The 20,672-nt window shown below is 39.0% G+C and overlaps 2 protein-coding genes across 6 annotated transcripts in view; both read left to right on the forward strand.

Annotated features, from left to right (window-relative positions):
* The first annotated feature begins 855 nt into the window (after positions 1–855).
* Positions 856–17,083, forward strand: ildr2 (immunoglobulin-like domain containing receptor 2). 4 transcript variants are annotated; one of them, XR_004658601.1, is made up of 10 exons: positions 856–1,178; positions 4,432–4,761; positions 5,823–5,942; positions 11,056–11,112; positions 12,391–12,537; positions 12,645–12,803; positions 13,125–13,238; positions 14,234–14,435; positions 14,786–15,537; positions 16,504–16,573. XR_004658601.1 is itself a non-coding variant. In XM_034886294.1 (10 exons), the coding sequence occupies exons 1-10, from the start codon at positions 1,139–1,141 to the stop codon at positions 16,537–16,539; spliced, it is 1,872 nt and encodes a 623-aa protein (XP_034742185.1). In that variant the 5' UTR covers positions 857–1,138; the 3' UTR covers positions 16,540–17,083. The 4 variants fall into 4 exon arrangements, 3 of the variants coding, with proteins under 3 accessions (XP_034742185.1, XP_034742186.1, XP_034742187.1); XM_034886294.1 differs by having other exon boundaries at positions 857–1,178; positions 14,786–15,452; positions 16,504–17,083; XM_034886295.1 differs by lacking the exon at positions 11,056–11,112 and having other exon boundaries at positions 857–1,178; positions 14,786–15,452; positions 16,504–17,083.
* A 2,234-nt stretch (positions 17,084–19,317) lies between these two features.
* ildr1b (immunoglobulin-like domain containing receptor 1b) overlaps positions 19,318–20,672 on the forward strand; it is a 6,960-nt gene continuing 5,605 nt past the window's right edge. For both annotated transcript variants that reach the window (XM_034886302.1, XM_034886303.1), the window contains exon 1: positions 19,318–19,601. In XM_034886302.1, coding sequence (XP_034742193.1) covers positions 19,553–19,601 — 49 coding nt within the window. In that variant the 5' untranslated portion in view covers positions 19,318–19,552. The remainder of the gene's footprint in view (positions 19,602–20,672) is intronic.

Raw genomic sequence — 20,672 nt, forward strand, 5'->3', positions numbered from 1 at the left:
TTTAGCCTGCACTGAACGTACGTATTACTATAAAAAGTGTTGCTGATGTAATGTTTTGATGTCCTGAGGAGTATAATACATGAAGTAGTGAGGAACACCATGAAACAAAGCAGAGGGCCATTTGGAACCTCAATCTGTTTCATAGGCACATACTGTACTTTGGTCAAAGGTCTATGAATGGATTCCCATGGTCTTTAATTAAAATGTATGACAATAGGTTTCTCAAATCATTGTTAGCATTACTATTGTTTGTTAGTTATTTTCATAAAAAAACCATGCTAAATCACAATGAATGTTAATTGGTCATTAAACAACCCCCAATCATTAACACAATTATTGTTCACATACTGGGGCCACCTATCTACTGCAGTAATTTGGGAAATGTTGTTAAAGTACATTACATTACACATCTGCATTATCTTTGATTTTTATCTTTTTGATAACCAATGCAGATTGACTTTGTGAATAAAAGTAATAAAGGGACTTGCCTGAGCTAGATTTAAATCCATTTTAAAACCTTTTTTTAACGTGTGTGTACAACCTATGTGTATAGGTTATTGCATTTTTGCTTTTTTTTGTTGTAAATATTGAATTTAATTTGACTGAAAAGTGATCTTTGTGTGGATTTTTTCTTGAAGTTTTCGTTTGAAACGATTCCTCTTGAGTGTAAGAACCGTATTTTTTACGTGGAGCACATTCAAATAGAGTTCAATAAAGAAAGTGGGTCAAATGTTGCAGTTTGTTTGCAGTAAAATTCCTAAAAACTCACAGCCAAGTCTGACCTGATTTAATCATGGAGGTGCCCCATCTCCTTCCCCCACCTCCACACCGGGCAGACCTCTCCACTCCGCCCGGTAGGCACTGCTGCTTCACGTGCTGCAGAAAACTAAAATTAGAGTCAATAAAAATATGAACTAAATAAACAACACCACTAACTGTTGTGTTTCGTATCGAATGTTAAACAGGAGTTGTCAGTAGACCTATATCAGATCAGTGTTTTGTTTGGACTCACCTCTGTATGAAGTGGTACAGTCCCGTTAGTCGCAGTCAGTGAGTCCTGTTTACTGCAGAAGTTAGCGGACAACCGGAATGACCAACATGCGGATAAACTGCACTTTACTATAAAACGGACTGTATAATGAACTTTTACCGGCTAGCTATTTTACTGGGAGTATCAGGTAAGTGTTGTTCTCTTCGCTTAAATATGTCTTTATTAATAAAAATGTGTTATTTTTTACGACGACGGCGCAACAGGTTGATCGATGTACGTAGCTATGGCTACTTATCCCAGCACCTTAAAGCTATCTGTAGTTCGACTCACTGAAGTGGTTGTTTTTATTATATAGGCTACATCTTATTTAGGTGAATTAAACGAGAGTATTGTGGCATAGAAATTGTTTGCCCCTTTTTAACGTGTTAATTACACGTTAGGGGGTTATGACGTCCATCATTTCTGTGGGATTTGTAGTGTCTAGTATTTAATATTGTGTTTAATAGTGTGTGTGTGTGTGTGTGTGTGTGTGTGTGTGGGGGGGGGGGGGGGGGGGGGGGTATAGTTAGACCTACTTTATCTCCCCAGATATCATAATAATATCCCCTAGGGGCTCATCACTTTTCTGTTATAGGCATATTTCTATTGTATACCACTATAGTTTACTATATAAAAGCATGATTGTGCATTTTACTGTGACCTACAGTGTTTAATGGTAGAGCTGTACTTTAAAGGTATAATATACCAATGTAGTGCTGCAATAATCAATCGATAATTGATTCATGCTTAGTCAATTTTCTAGAATAGTCATGTCATGTCAAACATTCCCTAGTCTCAGGTTCTTAAACGTAATGATTTGATGCTTTTCTTAAGTGCATTTAAAATTACTTCTAATAATGCTAAAAGTCCATCATAAACTAAATACGGTTGAGTTTTAGATTGATTAAATAAAACAAGTTGCTTAAATTATCATATTGGGGTGTGGGAAAGTACAACAGTCACTTTCAGTGTTTTCTGACATGTTACAGATAAACCAATTATAGTCAATTAATAAAGAGAAGGATCGGCAGATTAGTACTACTACAATGTACACCTTAAAATGTTTAATTAGGCACCATAAATTGCACAATGCTCAAGAGGGCTGAAAATAGATCTGTGAGCAAAGCACTCTTGACAAAAATGCTCACTTCACTTATTGCAAAGTTTCTGAGTGTTGCTGTACAATTGTATTGAACTCCTTTATCAAACATGAAGACATAGTCTCATCGGTGTTTTTGTGTTGGTCTGTAACAAGTCAGTGTGAAGGAATGTGTGAGACGCGGTAAAAGCAGGAAATGTGACAGCTTTGGAGAGGAAAAGTCTGACTGTGTTCAGGAAACTTGCAGCGTCCAGCAGCAGAGCTCGGACCTGGAAGACATTTAGGACCACGCACTGTTTAAAAGGGAAGTCTAATGTTGAATGAGGCCTTAGGCTGTATGCAGGTGGCAGAGGAGACTGTCAGCTGTCTCTCTTACCTGTCAATCAAGCCACAGTGAGTCACACCTGATGTAAACTAAATGTAGGCCTACCAGTAATTAAAACTTTGAGACTAGTTCAAACCTCTCTCATCAGACTGGTAGCATTCATGGAGTAACAGTTTGATTTAAATCTCTAGCAGTTAATTGGTCGGTTCAGATCCAGCTGGAGGAGGCCCAACATTCTCATTGGTTGGAGTCTGTGACCTCCTCCCCCTCTCAGCTCCTCAAGTGGGACAGAGAGGGGGGAGGGGGGCTCAGCCTTAACAATGGACTGGTCTATGAAAAAATCAAACAAAGGGAAGACCAGAGCTCTCTCGTGGGAGAAATTTAGGACCACGGTCACTCCTCCTCTTGTTCTCCTATCCTGTAAAAGACATCTGGCTCCATCACCACCATCAGTGGACTTGGAAATGGGCAATGCGCAGATAAAGTGTAGTTTGTTGTCAGGTGGAGCAGAAACCTGATGATGCTCTTCTGGCCGGACTCTTGCACCATTAAAATATCTTGATTTATGAAGGTTTTAGCTCATCAAACATTAACACACAAGTTTGAAACTTATTAAACCTTTATTAGATAATAGCTTTTCAAATGTGATGATTTGTTTTATATTATTGTAATTTGAAAATCTTTGAGATTTGGACTGATTGATTGATTGACTGTCAAACAAAACACAACATCTGAATTTACCTTTAATTTACCTACATTTAATAGACCAAAGACGGTAAATTGAAATGTATTAACAATAGCTTAACTTTTAGTTGCAATCCTAATTGTGGCCTGGATGTAAGCAAACTAAGGAAAAGCGTCCTTGTTAGAGTAACACAATAAACAGTCCTTAGGAGAGTCAGGCTGGTGGACTTGTTTTGTTTTGATTTCCTGTCTTTGAGGGGAATGTTTAGAGTGAGTTCCTGCCCCACCTAGAGCTAATATGACAAGCAAAAAGCACCCACGAGTGTCTGACCTCTCCATCCCCTCCCTCGAACACACACACACTTTGGAATTTAACCTTCCTGACCCTGATAGAGAGCTGCAGAGGAGCCCCCCTCGACACACATCAGCTCTTTTCCCATCTTTGCTCCTGTTTTATTAAGACGCTGCATATCTCCCAGGTGCTGTGAATCATCCACAGAAACAAAGAAGAGACCCAGATGTTTCTCCTGTGACCAAGATGTCATCTGCATCCTCTTCCTCTCTTTAAACTGTTATTGTTTACACTCAATTAAAACTAACGTTTAATACAACAGTCTTGTAATAGTTTGTCCAACTTATTTATATCACTCAGGCTAGACTGAAACTATTAGTTGATTAATATATTAGTCAAACAGAACTATTTACATTTTTAAGCAAAAATGCCCCAAAAATCACTAATTCTATCTACTAAATTGTAATGATTTGCTGCTGTTCTTGTTCTTATTTGATAGCAAACGCAATATTTTTAGGTTTTGTCGGACAAAATAAGACATTTAATGACGTCGTCCTATAGGCTTTAGGAAATGATACTGAGCAGCTTTACCCGTTTACTGTATAGACCAGACCATAAATTGATTTATTAAGAAAATAATTAGCAAATTAAGATAAACTACAAACTGCTCTTAAAATAACACAATTCAGTATCACCCCGGCTGAATTAAGGCCTCATGGAAAGCTGAACATTATTACCTTCATTAAAGTAGGATTTAATGCATGGCTACTTCATAATGCTGCATTCCTTTAGACATGTGTAACTTGTAAACTGACAACTCAGTCAGGGTTTTTTGCTTCTCAAATGTGAGGATTTGCTGTGAGGATTTGCTTCTTTATTATAAATCAAATATCTTTGAGGTTTTGAACTTTTGTCAAATCACGTGTCCGGGAGAAAAAAGCGCTACATATTTGTGTACATTTTTTAACAAGTTATTCCCATTTTCTCTCTTCTCTTGTCAGTGTTTGTGTGCCATGGCGTGCACGTCACAGTGCGGGAGAAGCGGCGGTTTGCGATGCTCTTCCAGTCTGTGGTCCTTCCGTGTCAGTACCAAACAGCCTCTACTCAGACACCGGTGGTCCAGTGGTGGTACAAGTCCTACTGTCGAGACCGCACACGAGAGTCCTTCACCCTGTCCGAGAGTCTGGGCGTCAAGTCCTCCGAGCTGGGCGCCACGTCCCACCTGGATTGCTCTGACAGCGGGCGCACAGTTCGAGTTGTGGCCTCAGCGCAGGGAGCCTCCATGACGCTGGCTGAGCACTACAAAGGAAGGGACATTGCCATCGTTAACAGTAATGCCATCCTTCTTATCCTAAAGTTAGGAATTAAAGAGAAAGAATTGCTACAGCTGTTTGATGACCGCACACAGGAATCAAAGCTGACTGTGCCTCATGTTTCCTGTTCTCTAAATAGACCTCTTTTGTCTTTGTCTTACAATAGAGTAGGCACACACACACACACACACGATCACAACGTCCTGCTCTCACTCCTATTCCTGTATGACTCCTTATAAAACCTTAAACCTTATCAGGACAAAACACCCGTCTTCTTTGTAGATGTGTCAGTGCAACACCACGTTTAACAACACCCTCCTGTCTTTATTTTATAGGCTACAGTAAAAAAACAAAAACATAATAAATGAATCTTTTTGTCTTGGCTTCACAAACATTATACAAATGATAAAACACTAACAGTTAACAGCTTAAACTTATGGGGATATATGGGAACTGGGCGCCCGGATAGAGGTTTACTCCTCAACGCAGCGGGCCAGGGTTCGACTCTGACCTGTGGCCCTTTGCTGCCCCCCTCCCCTTATATGTCTTCAGCTGTCCTGTCAAATAAAAGCCTTACAATGCCACAAAAAAAATAAAGTCAACTGCTATAAAGTCTCAAGTTACAGGTGTATTCAAACCTCAATGCTTTTGGAACTGACTAAAAAGTGTCAGATTTGTAACCTTGTTTACTTATTCTTTACACTTCTGCTTAAAGACAAAATTTGATCACAAAAAACTTCTTTTGATTCTTTGATTAGTTGTTTCTGATTTAAATCAAGATTTTGCTATGTAATTTCAACATTTGAGACATTTGTTTTCTTTCATATGATGAAAAGGGTTATGAAGAAAAACATGTTAACATGTTTTTTTACATATACCGTTTTGGTATCGTTACAGAAACTCAGGTATCGAATCAGCGCTAATATTGAACATTTTTAACCAAAACATCCTGCACTCAAAAAACTGTTTGACTAAGTCATTATGGTCAGTTTGTTGTCAGAGTCAATCAGTTTGAATTTAACATATACGCCGATTAAAAACTAAACTGGCATATAATCTTGTTTTTGGTCTTTGTGCAGAAGCAGATCTACGTATTGGGGAGCTGCAGTGGGGCGACAGTGGAGTGTACTTCTGTAAAGTCATCATTGCCAATGATCTGGAGGGGAAGAATGAAGCCCAGCTGGAGTTACTGGTGCTGGGTAGGCCTATACTTTATTTTTTTATCAAGATACAGTGACGTAAAGACTCAAACAAACGTCGAGTCTGATCATGATCAACTGGGGAAAGTTTTCTTTAAATGTTTCATATTAAACTCATCAAAGTTCATTTCTAAACGATACATGCTCATTTTGCAGAATGGTCCATTTCAGAAAAATATAACAAATATTTTTTTTGTGACCAAATGTTTTTATTTCAAGATTACATATAATTACAAACTGTATGCTGAGACCTGAGAACGTGTCTCAGGACCAATAAAAAATTTAAATAAAACACACAGAGGAAAGATGGGCAGACAGCGAAAGCAACGTGCACAGCTCAGAAACAACACACACAGAATCAGACATACACAAACACATACACAGGCAGATAATAATATTATACATATTGATACATCACTTTATTTTTTGTTACCTGACATACACTCACCTAAAGAATAATTAGGAACACCTGTTCAGTTTCTCATTAATGCAATTATCTAATCAACTTATTACGTGGCAGTTGCTTCAATGCATTTAGGGGTGTGGTCCTGGTCAAGACAATCTTCTGAAATCCAAGCTGAATGTCAGAACGCGAAAGAAAGGTGATTTAAGCAATTTTGAGCGTGGCATGGTTGTTGGTGCCATACGGGCCGGTCTGAGTATTTAGCAATCTGCTCAGTTACTGGGATTTTCACACACAACCATTTCTAGGGTTTACAAAGAATGGTGGGAAAAGTGAAAAACATCCAGTATGCGGCAGTCCTGTTGGCAAAAATGCCTTGTTGATGCCAGAGGTCAGAGGAGAATGGGCCGACTGATTCAACCGGATAGAAGAGCAACTTTGACTGAAATAACCACTCGTTACAACCGAGGTATACAGCAAAGCATTTGTGAAGCCACAACACGCACAACCTTGAGGTGATGGGCTACAACAGCAGAAGACCCCACTGAGTACCACTCATCTCCACTACAAATAGGAAAAAGAGGCTACAATTTGCAAGAGCTCACCAAAATTGGACAGTTGAAGACTGGAAAAATGTTGCCTGGTCTGATGAGTCTTGATTTCTGTTAAGACATTCAGATGGTAGAGTCAGAATTTGGCGTAAACAGAATGAGGACATGGATCCATCATGCCTTGTTACCACTGTGCAGGCTGGTGGTGTAATGGTGTGGAGGATGTTTTCTTGGCACACTTTAGGCCCCTTAGTGCCAATTGGGCATTGTGTAAATGCCACGGCCTACATGAGCATTGTTTCTGATCCTATAGGTGAGTGTACTTTATACTGCTGGGTAGCTTAAAGCATCACTAGATAACTTTTCGCGCTTCGGTCCCCCTACAGGTTGGAAGCGGAATTGTCCCATCATGTCTTATTGGAACTACAGATCTTGAATAGAACTTGTATAGTGCGGTTATAGCCGGAAGAGAGCCGCTCAGTTAGAAAGAAACGTGGAGGCCATTGTTGCCAAAGCCAGTCCTAAAGCTGTTACCATGGCAATTTGCTTTTATAGAGGGGAGTAGGGCATGTTAAGGGTTGCTGCTGTTGTAGAAACAAAGAGAGAGATGCAGAAAAGGGGACTAAACTCTCACAACAATTACCAAATTCTTCCTTTATCTTTGACTAACATTAAAGATGCTTGTAGTATTAGAGCATGCTCATTCATTCATTCCTCCTCCACTCACACCTAATCTTAATATAAGGAGCTCACAGGAAAGAAGACAAGGGTATAAACGTGTGAGAATAACAAGACTACACTGGGTTTGGGTTTTGCCACATTGCAATAAAGAAGTTGGAATTAGAAAGTTTAAAACCCCTTCATTGCCAGATTTGCATTTCCTTAAGTTTTGAGATCTTACAAACTTCCAATTGTACCTACCAAAAATTAAAGTAGTAGATAGACATTTTGGGAAATACTTTTTTTTTGCTTTGTTGCAGAGAATTAAATGAGAATATTGATACAAATGTCATATCTGTCAAGCTATTGACAGCAGCCGGTTAGCTTAGCTTAATAAGTTGATTGGAAAGAGCTAGCTTGGCTCTATTCAAAAGTAACAAAACACAAATAAGCTTACTTATTAACACATTGTACCGTGTCTGTTTAAACTGAAAATACTCAGCACATAACCTCCTATATAACCATAAATTGTGATTTTAAACTTGTGATTTTTTATGGGAAAACAGGGAAAGAAATATGATGTATTAGCTAGCTGTTTCTCTACTTCTAGTATTAATGCTAAGCTAAAGAACCGACAGCCTGCAGCAGCTTAATATTTACTGTATGGACATGACTGTGGTTCCAGTCTTCTCACCGAACTCTCAGCGAGAAAGTGAATATTTCCCACTTTAAAAGTGTTAAGCAATAACTTATTGTGTTAAGCAATAAGTTGTGATGTTTCTTTTCCCACCATCTCCCCAGGCACTGATTCAATTTTTTCTTTTGGGTGGACTTAACTTTGATGTTCACTCCCTCTGCTCTCCCTTTTTCTTGCAAAATCTTCTCATGTGCTCTTCCATTACTCAGTCCTGCATCCTTCACTGCCTCCCTCCCTCTCAAGGCTGCATAGCTCCTCGGCTTTCTCAGGTTACTCAGTGTTGCCGAGCTTCCTGGTATGTAGATTAGTGTGCCAAGGAACCAAGATTACTTTTTTTTACAAGGTGGGAAGGGTAGGCTGGTTTTTTCTCCCTCCATAGTAACAGTCTACTCAGCACACTCTGGGGCCACTGGTGTTTAGTCTGTCCCTGCAGCCAGACAGATCAGACGGGTCTTTACTGTAATTATACTGTAGTCCTTTGCCACCTCACGATAAACACATACTAAAACACCCGCTGTGTGAGTCTAAGTCTCAGCATACCTGTTGCAGTCCCTATATTTTTATGTATTTACAGTTTTCTAGTTGCCTTGAATTTTTCTCTTATTTGGCCTGTTTATCTTGTATATGTAGCACAAACGAGTCATTGTGTGTACAACCTTTTTTTTTTTTTTTTTTTTTTTTAAAGCTGTCATGTTAAATTGTTGCCCTAGAATGATTATGTGCCCCAGTTTTCAAAGAAATAACCCTTTTTGTCCTCATACACTGCCTCTCTTGGCACATCTCAATATACGTGTGCATGCATGCGTGTGCCGGTTGCATGTGTGTAGATGTTTCAGTGTGCTGTGTCAACGCCACCAGACTGGCACACTCAATACAGAAATATAGCGCTGCTGGCCTCTTGCTAAAATTAGATTCAAAGTAAAGTGCATTTTGAACTCTGAACTATGACTTACATGACTTATGTTCATTTTTATAGGTTAGTATTTTAAAAAATACTTATATGAAACTTTATGGCATCATAAAGCTTATAAAGCATAGGGATCGATTACTCTGAATATCTCTAGACTTAATATAGACAGACTTAGTTTTATGAAAGGCTAAAGCAAACTTTTTCATCCAAATTATTGAAAATGCTAGAGGTAACGGAAAACAAATATGGCAGATCATAAATAAATTATATTATTATTATTATTATTATTATTATTATTATTTTTAAATTAAAAATTAACAATCTGTTGGTTAGAGACCCAATTGTACTGGCACAAGTGCTTTATTCCTTCTTTGTTGAATCAATAGTAGATTTGGTGAAACAGTTCCCATCTTCCGAGGGTTCTGATCAGCAAGTTCCTACTCTACCTGACAATAATCATCCCAAATTTTATATCCAAGAGATTACAGAACCAGAAGTCATTGATATCATTACGGCCTGGCGCCACCTCCACTGCTGGAATTTATTAACTATAGACACACTTGGATCACAAGAGCTGTTGTAAACAGGGACTGTGAGGTTCCTTTCAGAAAAACCTCCACATGCCATAATGCACTATTAATGATCTATTAAAGGTAGTACATTATGGAACACAATTCCCCCAACTATAAGGGAGCGTGTCACTTTGGCCCCCTTTAAGAGCCAGGTGAAGCTGTGGCTTAGAGCTAACCAAATGCATAACCACCGCTAACTTGTGTTTCCATTTTAACTTCTACTAATGAATTGTCCTGTTCTTGTTTTTTTTCTTTTCTTTTTTTTTCTTGTGTTTTTCTACTAAATGTTACTATCCTATGTTTCTATCCTAAGCATGTTTCCCTTCTTTTTTAAGCTTGTTAGCACTTAATACAGAGTATAGCTGAGGGGGAGTATGTTTAGTTCAGCAAGTATTTATGAGGTGCAGTTTGTAGATCTGAATGTTAAATATTTGGATTTAACTATTTAAAATATCTCTGAGTTAACAAATATTGTTGTAAATGTGCAAAAAAGTGACCCTCAAAAATTCATTCCAGTTTTTTGAACATTGTTTGAAGCTAAATATGACAAAATGTTGCTGTTATTTTCAACATGAACTGCTTTACCACTGGCCCCCTCTGGTATTTGTGATAAACTAAACTTGGTGCAAATTAAAATTTAGACCTGAAATTAAGTTATGGGGCTCCTGGGTAGTTCACCTAATAGAGCCCATATATAGAGGTTTACTCCTCGACGCAGCCGTCTGGGTTTGATTCTGACTTGCGGCCCTCTGTTGCATGTCATCCCTCCCTCTCTCCCCTTTCTCTTTTCCCATTTTGTCTTATAAAATAAAGCCCTAAAATGCCCCAAAAATAATCTTAAAAAAGAAAAGAAAATTATGTTAATTCATCATCACGGTGAAATGAAAGTGTGTACCAAATTACACAGCGCACCATTTAATAATTGTTGAGACATTTGACTCATAGAAATAGAAATATAATACATACAGTGGCGCTAGAGGAAAGGTCAGAGGCTTCATCCTCGGAGGACCATGAATGTCTGTACCGAATTTCACGTACATCCATCCAGTAGTGAAATATTTTCAGTCTGGACCAAACAGCAATACCATTCCCTAGAACCTCAGTGGCTAATGGCTAAAGAAAATATGGCTATAACATGGCTAATAAAATGTCCTCATGTGTTATCATGACAGCATATAACATGAATAATTTGTGTAAAAAGTTTGTCCTGTCAGATCTTCAATTAGTGCACAACCAGTAATCATCCACTCTGCTGACCTTTTGACTCTTGCTTTCTGCTTCCTCTGCCACCCTTCCCCTGTGCTTTCCTTCTCTCTGCAGGCAGGACAGGTCAGCAGGACGATCTCCTACCTGAGTTTGATGTGGAGTTTATGCCAGGTACGGCACCTCACCTGCACTTTTGTCTCACTGCCTTGCATCTTCTAGCTTCACTGTCTTTACCAATCAATCTCTTTGACTAACAAATGTATATGCATGAGCTTGTGTTGAAAGGTTATGGTCAAAATGAGGTAAATGTCCAGAAAGTTCAGATATTGAAGCTACATAGAGAAAGATTCACAGACTCACAGTGATCATCTTTGATCTCTTGGGAAATGTGTTGACTTAGCGAAGGTTTTTTGAGTGGATTCTGGGCCAACCCTGAGGAAGTGTGCTGTTAGGGTCTGGATGCTTTGGAGATGTGACAATGGATAAAAGTCACTCACAGTTCCCTAGAGTTTTCCTGAAGTTTCCTTTTTAATGTTCTGTGGTCTCAAAGGGGAGACAGAAACATCTGTGTGGTTTATAAAGGAAAATTCTGATTTGTTACAATTGGGTCTGATTTGTGTAGATTTTTTTAAACATAAAAATCGTATCTACAAATTATTAGTGAAATCACTAAAAGTAATTTCTGAGATGTGAAAACACAACAACCTTGCTCCATGTGCTTGTTTTTATCACTATTGATTTCCACACATACATAATTCTGCATTATATTATATGTATACCAATGTGCATATGCTCATCCTAAATATCATACTCAACATAGCTGTGCACATCCGCAGATGTGATACACATCATAAGTGTGTCACACACATGAACACATCTACATTCTCTTACAACAGAGTCCTTCTTCAACCTGTCCATCCATGTGTTGTAATATTTACTAACTAATCCCTGTGAGGGGTCAATTTTTTTTCTCCAGTTGTAGATGATGTCACCTCTTATATTCACACTTGAAAGGAAAATGGTTTGTTGGATATGTGTGTTGAATAAAACAGAGATGTAATCACATTTTAAAGGAAACAAAGGAGACTTTGGTCAACCACAGGTCATTTCAGAGAGACAGAGCATTCCTATTGGCTGTACATGTACTGGCCATGCAGCTCAGAGGGGAGAGGGAGAGCTGCAGGAAGAGGCCTCACTCTACTGCAAATTCAGAATTTTTTCGCATTCTTCCTACTGCAGCTTTAAGTAGCAAATGTTGACTAATTAAGGACCAAAACATGAAAAAGAAAAAAGAAAATTGTTATATCTGGGACGATAAGGACTCACAGATGGATACGTTTTAGCTAACGTATGTCAGAGTAAAGAAATCTGTGTCATACCTTAAACTCAATCCTACTATGCCTCACAGAAATGGAGATGACTTCATGTGAGTTTGTGTCTATATTCCAGAGTGGGTGTTCGTTGGATCTGTAGTCCTGGGCAGTGTCTTGTTCCTGTTATTGATGGGGATCTGCTGGTGCCAGTGCTGTCCTCACTCCTGCTGCTGTTATGTCCGCTGCTGCTGCTGTCCTGACACGTGCTGCTGTCCACGACACTGTAAGTAACACAAACAACTTGACAAGTAAATAAAACACATTCTTTATTTACGTTAAGTGACAGCACTCCACTCTGCATGTTTATTGTTGTGTTGTTTTCCTGTGCAGTATACGAGGCAGGAAAGATGGCAAAGAGTGGACCGCCAGCTCAGGTTGTGTATCCCTACTACATTCCTGGTGTTCCTGCCGGTATTCCGCAGGTCCCTTCATCCCACGTGGAGCCAACAATCACCTCTATCCCCTCAGTGGAGAATAACTTGGCTGGAGGTGAGTGTCAACAAAACAGTTTATAAAGTGCAGAGATACAATGAAAGCTCTTAATTCCTTTCAGACACACTGACTTGACTTACCCTCATTTCATCTACCATCCCTCATCCTTGTGTCTGTCTCTAACCTTTATAGAAATGACAGAAATGTCTGTCTGCCACATGCACGTTTACTATTTAAAACTAGTCCTAACAAATTGACTGTGAGTCTTGTTGTCTGCTTTGGAAGAACGTGCATTGGACACATATGTGTATGTTTGGGTCCTTGCATGGTTAAGTCCCTGTGTGTGTACGTACTGTATATGTGTGTCCACATCCACAGCGCGCAGTGGTTATCGACTGAAAGCCAGTACAGACCAGGACTCAATGAAAGTTCTGTACTTCATAGAGAAGGAGCTGGGTCAATTTCCCTCTTCCAAGATGGCTGCACTTAAACGTAAGCCTGCACAGATTGGGCCATTGTCTGTCATCTGTGTGGCTGTATGACAGTGTTCATGTTTGGTTAATATGCATGGTTTGTGTGAATCAAGGAGTGCTCGTTTCCAATTAATACCTACATTCATTTTCCTAACACTGTCTGTATAACCAACTGTAAACGGAAAAAGATGTTTCTGGTCAATGATTTGCCAAATTGGTCTCATACACTGGTCTATAGTCCGTCTGTGGTTCTCAGCCCCAAGTCAACTGGTTCATACTGAATATATAAAAAAATACTAAAATCAGGTCACTTATGTAAATTTATATTTTATTTTATTTTATTTTATTTTTGTAACAAAGCTGGGCATTATAGTTTTTAGTAAAAGTTACTCAAACAGGAGTAAATACTAGATTTGTTGGGGACTATTTTCAGCGGTCAATTACAGTAACACACACTTGGCGCTGCGGACAGTATTATGGCAGAAAGGACGTTTGTGTGTGTGACATACGTGGACTGACTGATAGTAAACTTTCCATGTTTATTGCAATGGAGAAACATTGATTGATTAAGGTGTTTCAATAGTTTTTGGACATCAATTAAGGTCTATAACACAGAAATAAGCTAAATCAAGCTTTGTTGTTGGTTTTGGTTCTTTCATAGAATTTGTTGACAATACAGAGAGGAAATAATATGACCAGACTTCTAAATTGTTGGTGACAGTAGTTTGAGGTGGCACATGATTTCTGCCCTCAGCAGATAGCTACAATCAGTGCTCATGATTATATAGTCGTAACAACCTCAAGCTAGAATGTAGATTATGCATTTACTAGGATCTTATCCCAGACACAGACACAGCACTACTAGCGACCAGATCTTACTCTGACATCTTCGATCAGCTATAGTTGTGTATTCCAGCTGGCAGTTACAAAAAACTTACCTGACAAATGTTTTGCACATGATTTTTATGGTAGGAAGTAGAAAATGTTGCTCTACTGATGTGTCTGTGCCAACAGCCAGTAGCCTCTCAGAGCTGAGCTCTCTTCACGATGGAGGGAATACAGACTTCAGACACACCTATCAGACGGTGCAGATGAAGGCGCTGCCGCCCATTGCAGACCTAGACGACCAGTCAGTGCTGAGAGCCGCTCCACATACACAGAGCCGAAGGCACAGACGGGACAGAGGCAACCACTCAGACGATGAGCTCGACAGAAGGTATAATGATGGTGTCAGGGAATAGAGGATTGTAACAACATTTGTTATGTTAATGGTTGAAATCTTTGGTAAACCCACATCATGACATCACCACTAAGGATGCACTGTCTACCTCTAAGTAACAGTTTTCCAGCCATTTCAAGTGCTCATTATATTGGATCTTTAATTCTACTTTGATATACATGTGTGTGTGTGTGTGTGTGTGTGTGTGTGTGTCTATTAATACATTTGACCTTGACCTTTTTACTGACCTAATTTGTTGTGTAAAGTGTCTAAGTGTCATGCAAATATTATTATTATTATTATTATTATTACCATACAAACTCTGTGTGTTCTCTTCTTGGCTGTAGGTGGAACCCACGCTCAGAGCACCTGCAGAGGAAGACGTTGAGCAGAAGAGGGCGCACCGGCTCCCTGGATGAGCTGGAAGATTTTGCCAGGTCCTATGGCTCCCGGGGTCGTCGCGCTGAGCATCCGGACCTGGCCTACGAGCGGGATTACAGCCCTCCCAGGCATCACTACAGAGATGAAGATGATGGCTGTAACCGCCGCAGCCCCTCACCTTTACCACAGAAGAGAAGAGACACATGGGACAGTGATCGTCCCTGTCGACCGCCCCGAAGCAAAGGATACGACGACGCCTTCCTCAGGAGTGTGCTGGACAGCAAGGCCAGGGGGCGGGGCGGGAACAGTGGTGCTTGTAGACCAGAAGAAGACAGTGACACTCCCTCTAAAGGCAGCTCCAGAGGAAAGGGCAGCGATAGTTACTACAGCCGGTCGCCTAGCAACCGTCCAGAAGAGGAGGACCCTTTGCCTCCATACTCTGAGTGGGAGGCGGAGCGGTACCGCAGGGCTGACCCAACCACAGACCGGTACCGCACTGTAGAGCCTCCCAGATCAGAGCGTTACAGGACAACTGAACCAGCCATGAGGCCTTTTTGTTACACCCGTCCCCACCAGGGAACGTCCAATGTACTACAGAGGGGCCAAGAGGAGAGAGACAGGAGCAGAAACCTGGTGAGTTACTTGTAGCAGGAACAAGGACTTCCTTCCTCTTCATCTTTTCTGGAAAGAGCCTCTAAATCCTTTCAATAGTTACAGGGTAAGTCTGTATATTCTATAATGTTCTTATTGTCAACAAAAACATGGAATGACATAAGGGTCGAAAACGGTCCGTAGACTATTAAAAACACATCAGGGAGGCACACTGTTGCACTTGTAGAGAATTGCCATAATTGTTCTTCTCATCAGCAATGCAGAAATATAAAGTTAAACAGGAGCCTCCTATTGGTCTGAGGGTGCAAATGCATGTTTACAGAGCACGTACAGTACATTTTAGTTCAGCATGATCTAGCATAATCTTTCTCCACACAAATACACACACAACACTAAATTTGAGAAAAACATAGATTAAACAGGGCAGAGGGAGAGGGGGTGGGTAATTAAAATTGAATGGAAATTGTGGTTACCTATTTAATGATAACAAGATACCGCAAACTAATTATTTGTGACAGGTGTTTTATGATTTTCGTCTTCAGTAGGCACGCATTTGGGGCTGAGCACCACTGTCCGTCAGATTAGTGAAGTCAGAAAGTACTGAGAGGTGTTCTTTGTTTTGGTCTTGTCAAAGGGTTTTCTTGACAATAAGAATAAAATAGAATAAAACCAGCTTTGTGTTGAAAATGTTTGACAACACAATGTACATAAGCTAATCATCTCCTGTGTAAACTTCTTAACATACAAGACTCCTGGTCTTAACACTGAATCCCTATCATTTTAGTCGTGTCATGATTTTATCTACGTAGCTGTGATGGTTTTTGTTCATAGATTTACAAAAGCAATTGCAAATTGCACTTATAATGTAAGTCTGTATAATCTGCTCATTCTTGCAACCATTACAGTGTTACAAATGCTTACTAACTGGCTTACCAAATATCCCAAACACATCTTTCACTGTCTTAATTACTAACACAGCTTGAGCTATATGCTTTTTAAATAATTTGAGGCACCAGGCTGAGCATGAATGCAAAGTCTCTAATGTATGGCTTTTGGTGTATTTCTTTAACAGAGCACTGCACTGAGCAGAGGCTCTCTCATAGTGTGACAAGGTTTCCCAGTCTCGACCTGCCCGGCACTGCTGTTTAAACCATCTTCTTGCTACACAGGAGAAGCTAACTGTTCTGCCATCAGTCGCATGAAGTCTGGCTCGTCTCTCTGAAAATAACTGCACTGAAAAAAGCAGAGTGGATGGAAAATGCTGAGAAATGTGCACAAAGCAGCATGTACGGCCATGTCTACAATGTCTTTAAATCATGTGCATGAATTATTTCTGTGTGTGTAGTCTGCAGATGTTATGTATGTGCTGTGTACATCAGTTTTATTTGTTGAGTTGAGTGACTGAATTTAGTATAACCAGTGCCAATATGTTTTTTTTTATTATTACCTGCCATTTTTTCTATCTGCATAATGCCTCAGTCTAGTATTTTCCTACAGATCTACTTCTCACTCAACTCAGGTTTACTTTGTATTTGCATTTGTCTGTTGTTGATATTGTACTGTATGTACCGTAAGTACTGTACCTTGAATTGGTTCTGCAGATTATTAATTGCACTGGTTAAATACTTTTTCAATAAAGAAAACGCAAAATAGATTCCCGCTGTCTACATTGATGTATGTTTATTATCTCGGCCGAGAGTTTCCGAACAATCCAACAGTCACAGCAAATCATCCAATTTTTTAATGATCTTTAATGTAATATCTACATTGCCCATTATCAGCAACCATTCATCCAATGTTTCAAAGGCACTTTCTGTTTACTAATCTGACATCATTTAAAAAACTAACTGAGAAGGACATAATGTACTCTGAAAACCGCTGCCATGGTAAAATACAAACAATGTAACTGATCTCAGCAGGTATTCTGTCTATAATGGAGTGAAATGGAAATGTCTAAGTGTCTTCAAACTTTTGACCGGCAGTGTAACTGATGGTAGGTTGGTTAAGTCTATATCAGAACTTTGTCAATAAGTCATTTTTTGTAAGCATAAATTCAGTGTTTTTTTTTTTTTAGTGTGACTTCTTTCTTAACATTTCCACACTTTCCACTGATAACTGAAACTGGTCTACAGGCTTGCATTTATCTGCATTTCAATAGTTTTGACAATATTCATTTTGATATAAAATACAAAGAATCGGATGTTTGAGTGGTTATTGTGTTTTACAATTTGTGTGATAAAGTGTGTGTATTGTATCTTGGATAAAAGCCTGTGCTTTTTATCATAGCTTATCAAATTTACACAACTAAACAAACACTAGAGCTTTGCTGACAACACAACTACACACACTCAGCGCACTTTATCTTAAAAAGCATGAGTGCAGCTTAAAATGTTTGTATAAAGTATTCATTGGCACCTCATTCCAAAACATTTACAGAAAAACATGTTACTATGTCAGCTACCATATCATGTGACATAATTAGCTTCACCCTTCTGGTCCTGTCCCAGCAAGTTTACCACTGTTAATATAAAACAAAATAAGACTAAATGTGGATAAAAACAAAACAGAAGAACATTTGGTAACGTTTTCTTACACCGCCCGCAACAGTGTCAACATTTTGTACACGCTGAATTCCAAGACACAGAGGAAGAAAGGTACTGTGTCTCCTCTCAGATACTGACAAGGAAGGAATTTAAAACTTGTCTCGAGGTTCAGCGTGAAGCCAGACACAGATGTGATGGCGACGCTTTTCATCCACGCAGCATTTTTCAGCCCACTTCAGCGAGCTGAGAGCAGCACTTGAGCTCTCCTCAGGCGGGCTTGTTTTGTGTCAATAAAGCTGGCTGGGGCCCACCTCCTGAAGAACATCCTCGCACAAAGAGCTCCAACACAACATGACTCATCCCGAGAGTGAACATTACACATGGACTGTTTGTCACTGGTGAATAAATGAAACAATCAGGCGAGCTGACATGCTTCTACTTCCTTCAGTGGATGCAGATTGTGCATGCTAATTCAACTATTAATGGACTGGATGTCAACATTTACAGTACATTAAGAAGCTATTTATCCGCCATGGAAACTCATCAGAAGCTTTGAACTCACTGAAACACAGCAGATAATTAATACATGAGGAATTTTGTTTGTTTTTCCATTGTTACTTGCCCTTGTCATACTTTTTAAAACTATAAAAGAGACTGTCTAAAAGAATGGGAGTATCTATCTATCTATCTATCTATCTATCTATCTATCTATCTTCTTGGTATTGAAAACAACAATTTGGCTTTGAAATAAAAACCTGAACCTGTATTGGCACTGAAAAAGACAATAGTACTGAAAAAGTTCCTTTGGAGAAAATAACACATAAAGAAATGTATGAGACATATGATTATTATTTTTATCACACACTTACAAACTAATAGTTTTTAAGGTAGGCCTCTTATTGCATTTGTACGTGTTTTTCAATGAAAATCAATTTTTTTTGTATTATTAAATTATTTCATTAGTTTAAAGTTGACCGAATATATTTCAGTGGCAGTCTTTCAGCCGTGGCTCTGCTATTGTTCTCTTCAACCAAATTTACGATTTCAATTCAAGAGAATAATGTCAAGTAGGCCAAATCTAGTTTTTTATATTGAGATAATTAGTCATCTAAGAAAAAGACAGTTTAGGCATGTATCGGTAATCACCTTCACTTCAAACAAAGGTGATCACAAATTGTTTGCTCTTCCTGCTTCTCTTTTAGTTTCCTCCATGTTGCACCTGTCAGAGAGGGCGGGGTCAATGATGTCACATGAAGCTGGAGGGGGAGGGGGGACGATCCGCCTCTCCCTCTCTCTCTCTCTCTCTCTGTCTCTGTCTCTGTCTCTCTCTCTCTCTCTCTCTCTCTCTCTCTCTCTCTCTCTCTCCCTGTGGGAAAGTTGTTCCTCAGTGCGAGTGTAAACATCGTCTTTTACCTCAGAGAGTAAACACAGCTGCACTAACATGACGTGTTAAATGTAAGGATGAGTTACTATGCAGAGCAGCGGACACAAGCCGTTTTCATCCAAATATTCAGGATTTCTGGTGGATTTTGAGTCGCCTGGGGGTGAAGCTTCCGCGGAGTAGTAAGGAGCAACGAGATGGGAAATATGATCCTGATGGCGCTTCTGCTGGCTCACCTCCCAACAGGTGAGGCGTTAAAGGCGCTCGAGCAGCTCAAACACACTGTGTGCTTAACGGTTATACTTTATTCAAGTAGCAGTAGTATGTTTTTTAAGTGTTTAGGAGTTTAGGGTGAAGAAACAGTCAAAACTAACTGATGTGTGCAAGTTAATTATCGACAGGTGTAAACAGGACAAGGCCGACTTCTGTCACGTGACTGCACACTAACAGTTTTTCACATAGACATTATTTTGTCTATGGTTTTTATTATGTTTATGGTTTTTCATGTTCTCCAAAATACAAAACATCCAAACAGTTGACACAGTGGAAACAGCCTCGTTTTATAGAAGTAAATATTTAATGTAACTTTTAATTACATCAAACCTTCTTAGAGGATATCAAAAAAGCAAAAGATTATTTTCATTGTTGATTAATCTGCTGTTAAACTGAAATAATTTAGTTAATTATCAACAGGAAGTTACACCAGTAATTTTGATAACTGAATAAACTTTTAAAGCTGTTTATCAAACAAAAATGTAAAAAAGGATGTTGTCCCAGCCTCTCAATGTGATAATTGAATGTTTTTTCCTGCTCTATTTTATTGAAAAAGGGCTGCAACTATGTTATTATCAATTAATCTGCAGATTATTAATCGTTTATCATAATCGTTTGTTCTATAAACTATCAGAACTATTTGAAGAAGAGCCCAGGGTGTTTTTATGCAACAGTCAGAAACCAAAATATATTCAATTAAATTTAAGACAAGGAACATTAGCAAATTCTCACATTTGATTTAAACTATTCATGGACAAATTTAAGCTGCAGATGTATTTCTGTTGATCGATTTATCAATAAATTCAAATCTTCAGGTTGGACTGTTAAGGCAATTTGAAGATGTCATTTTGGTCACTCTTTTCTGAGATTTTATAGACTAAACTATTCATTAATTAATTGTAAAAATAAGAAATAGAACAATTGGTAATGAAATTAGTAGTATTCTAAATCTACTCAATACCTGATTAATCAATTCATTGTTTGGTCAGAGTCAAATGTCCATCACATTTCCAGAGAACAAAGTGATGTCTTTAAAAAAAAAAA

The sequence above is a fragment of the Etheostoma cragini genome, chromosome 11, assembly GCF_013103735.1.
Source record: "Etheostoma cragini isolate CJK2018 chromosome 11, CSU_Ecrag_1.0, whole genome shotgun sequence".
In the NCBI taxonomy this organism is placed as follows: Eukaryota; Metazoa; Chordata; class Actinopteri; order Perciformes; family Percidae; genus Etheostoma; species Etheostoma cragini.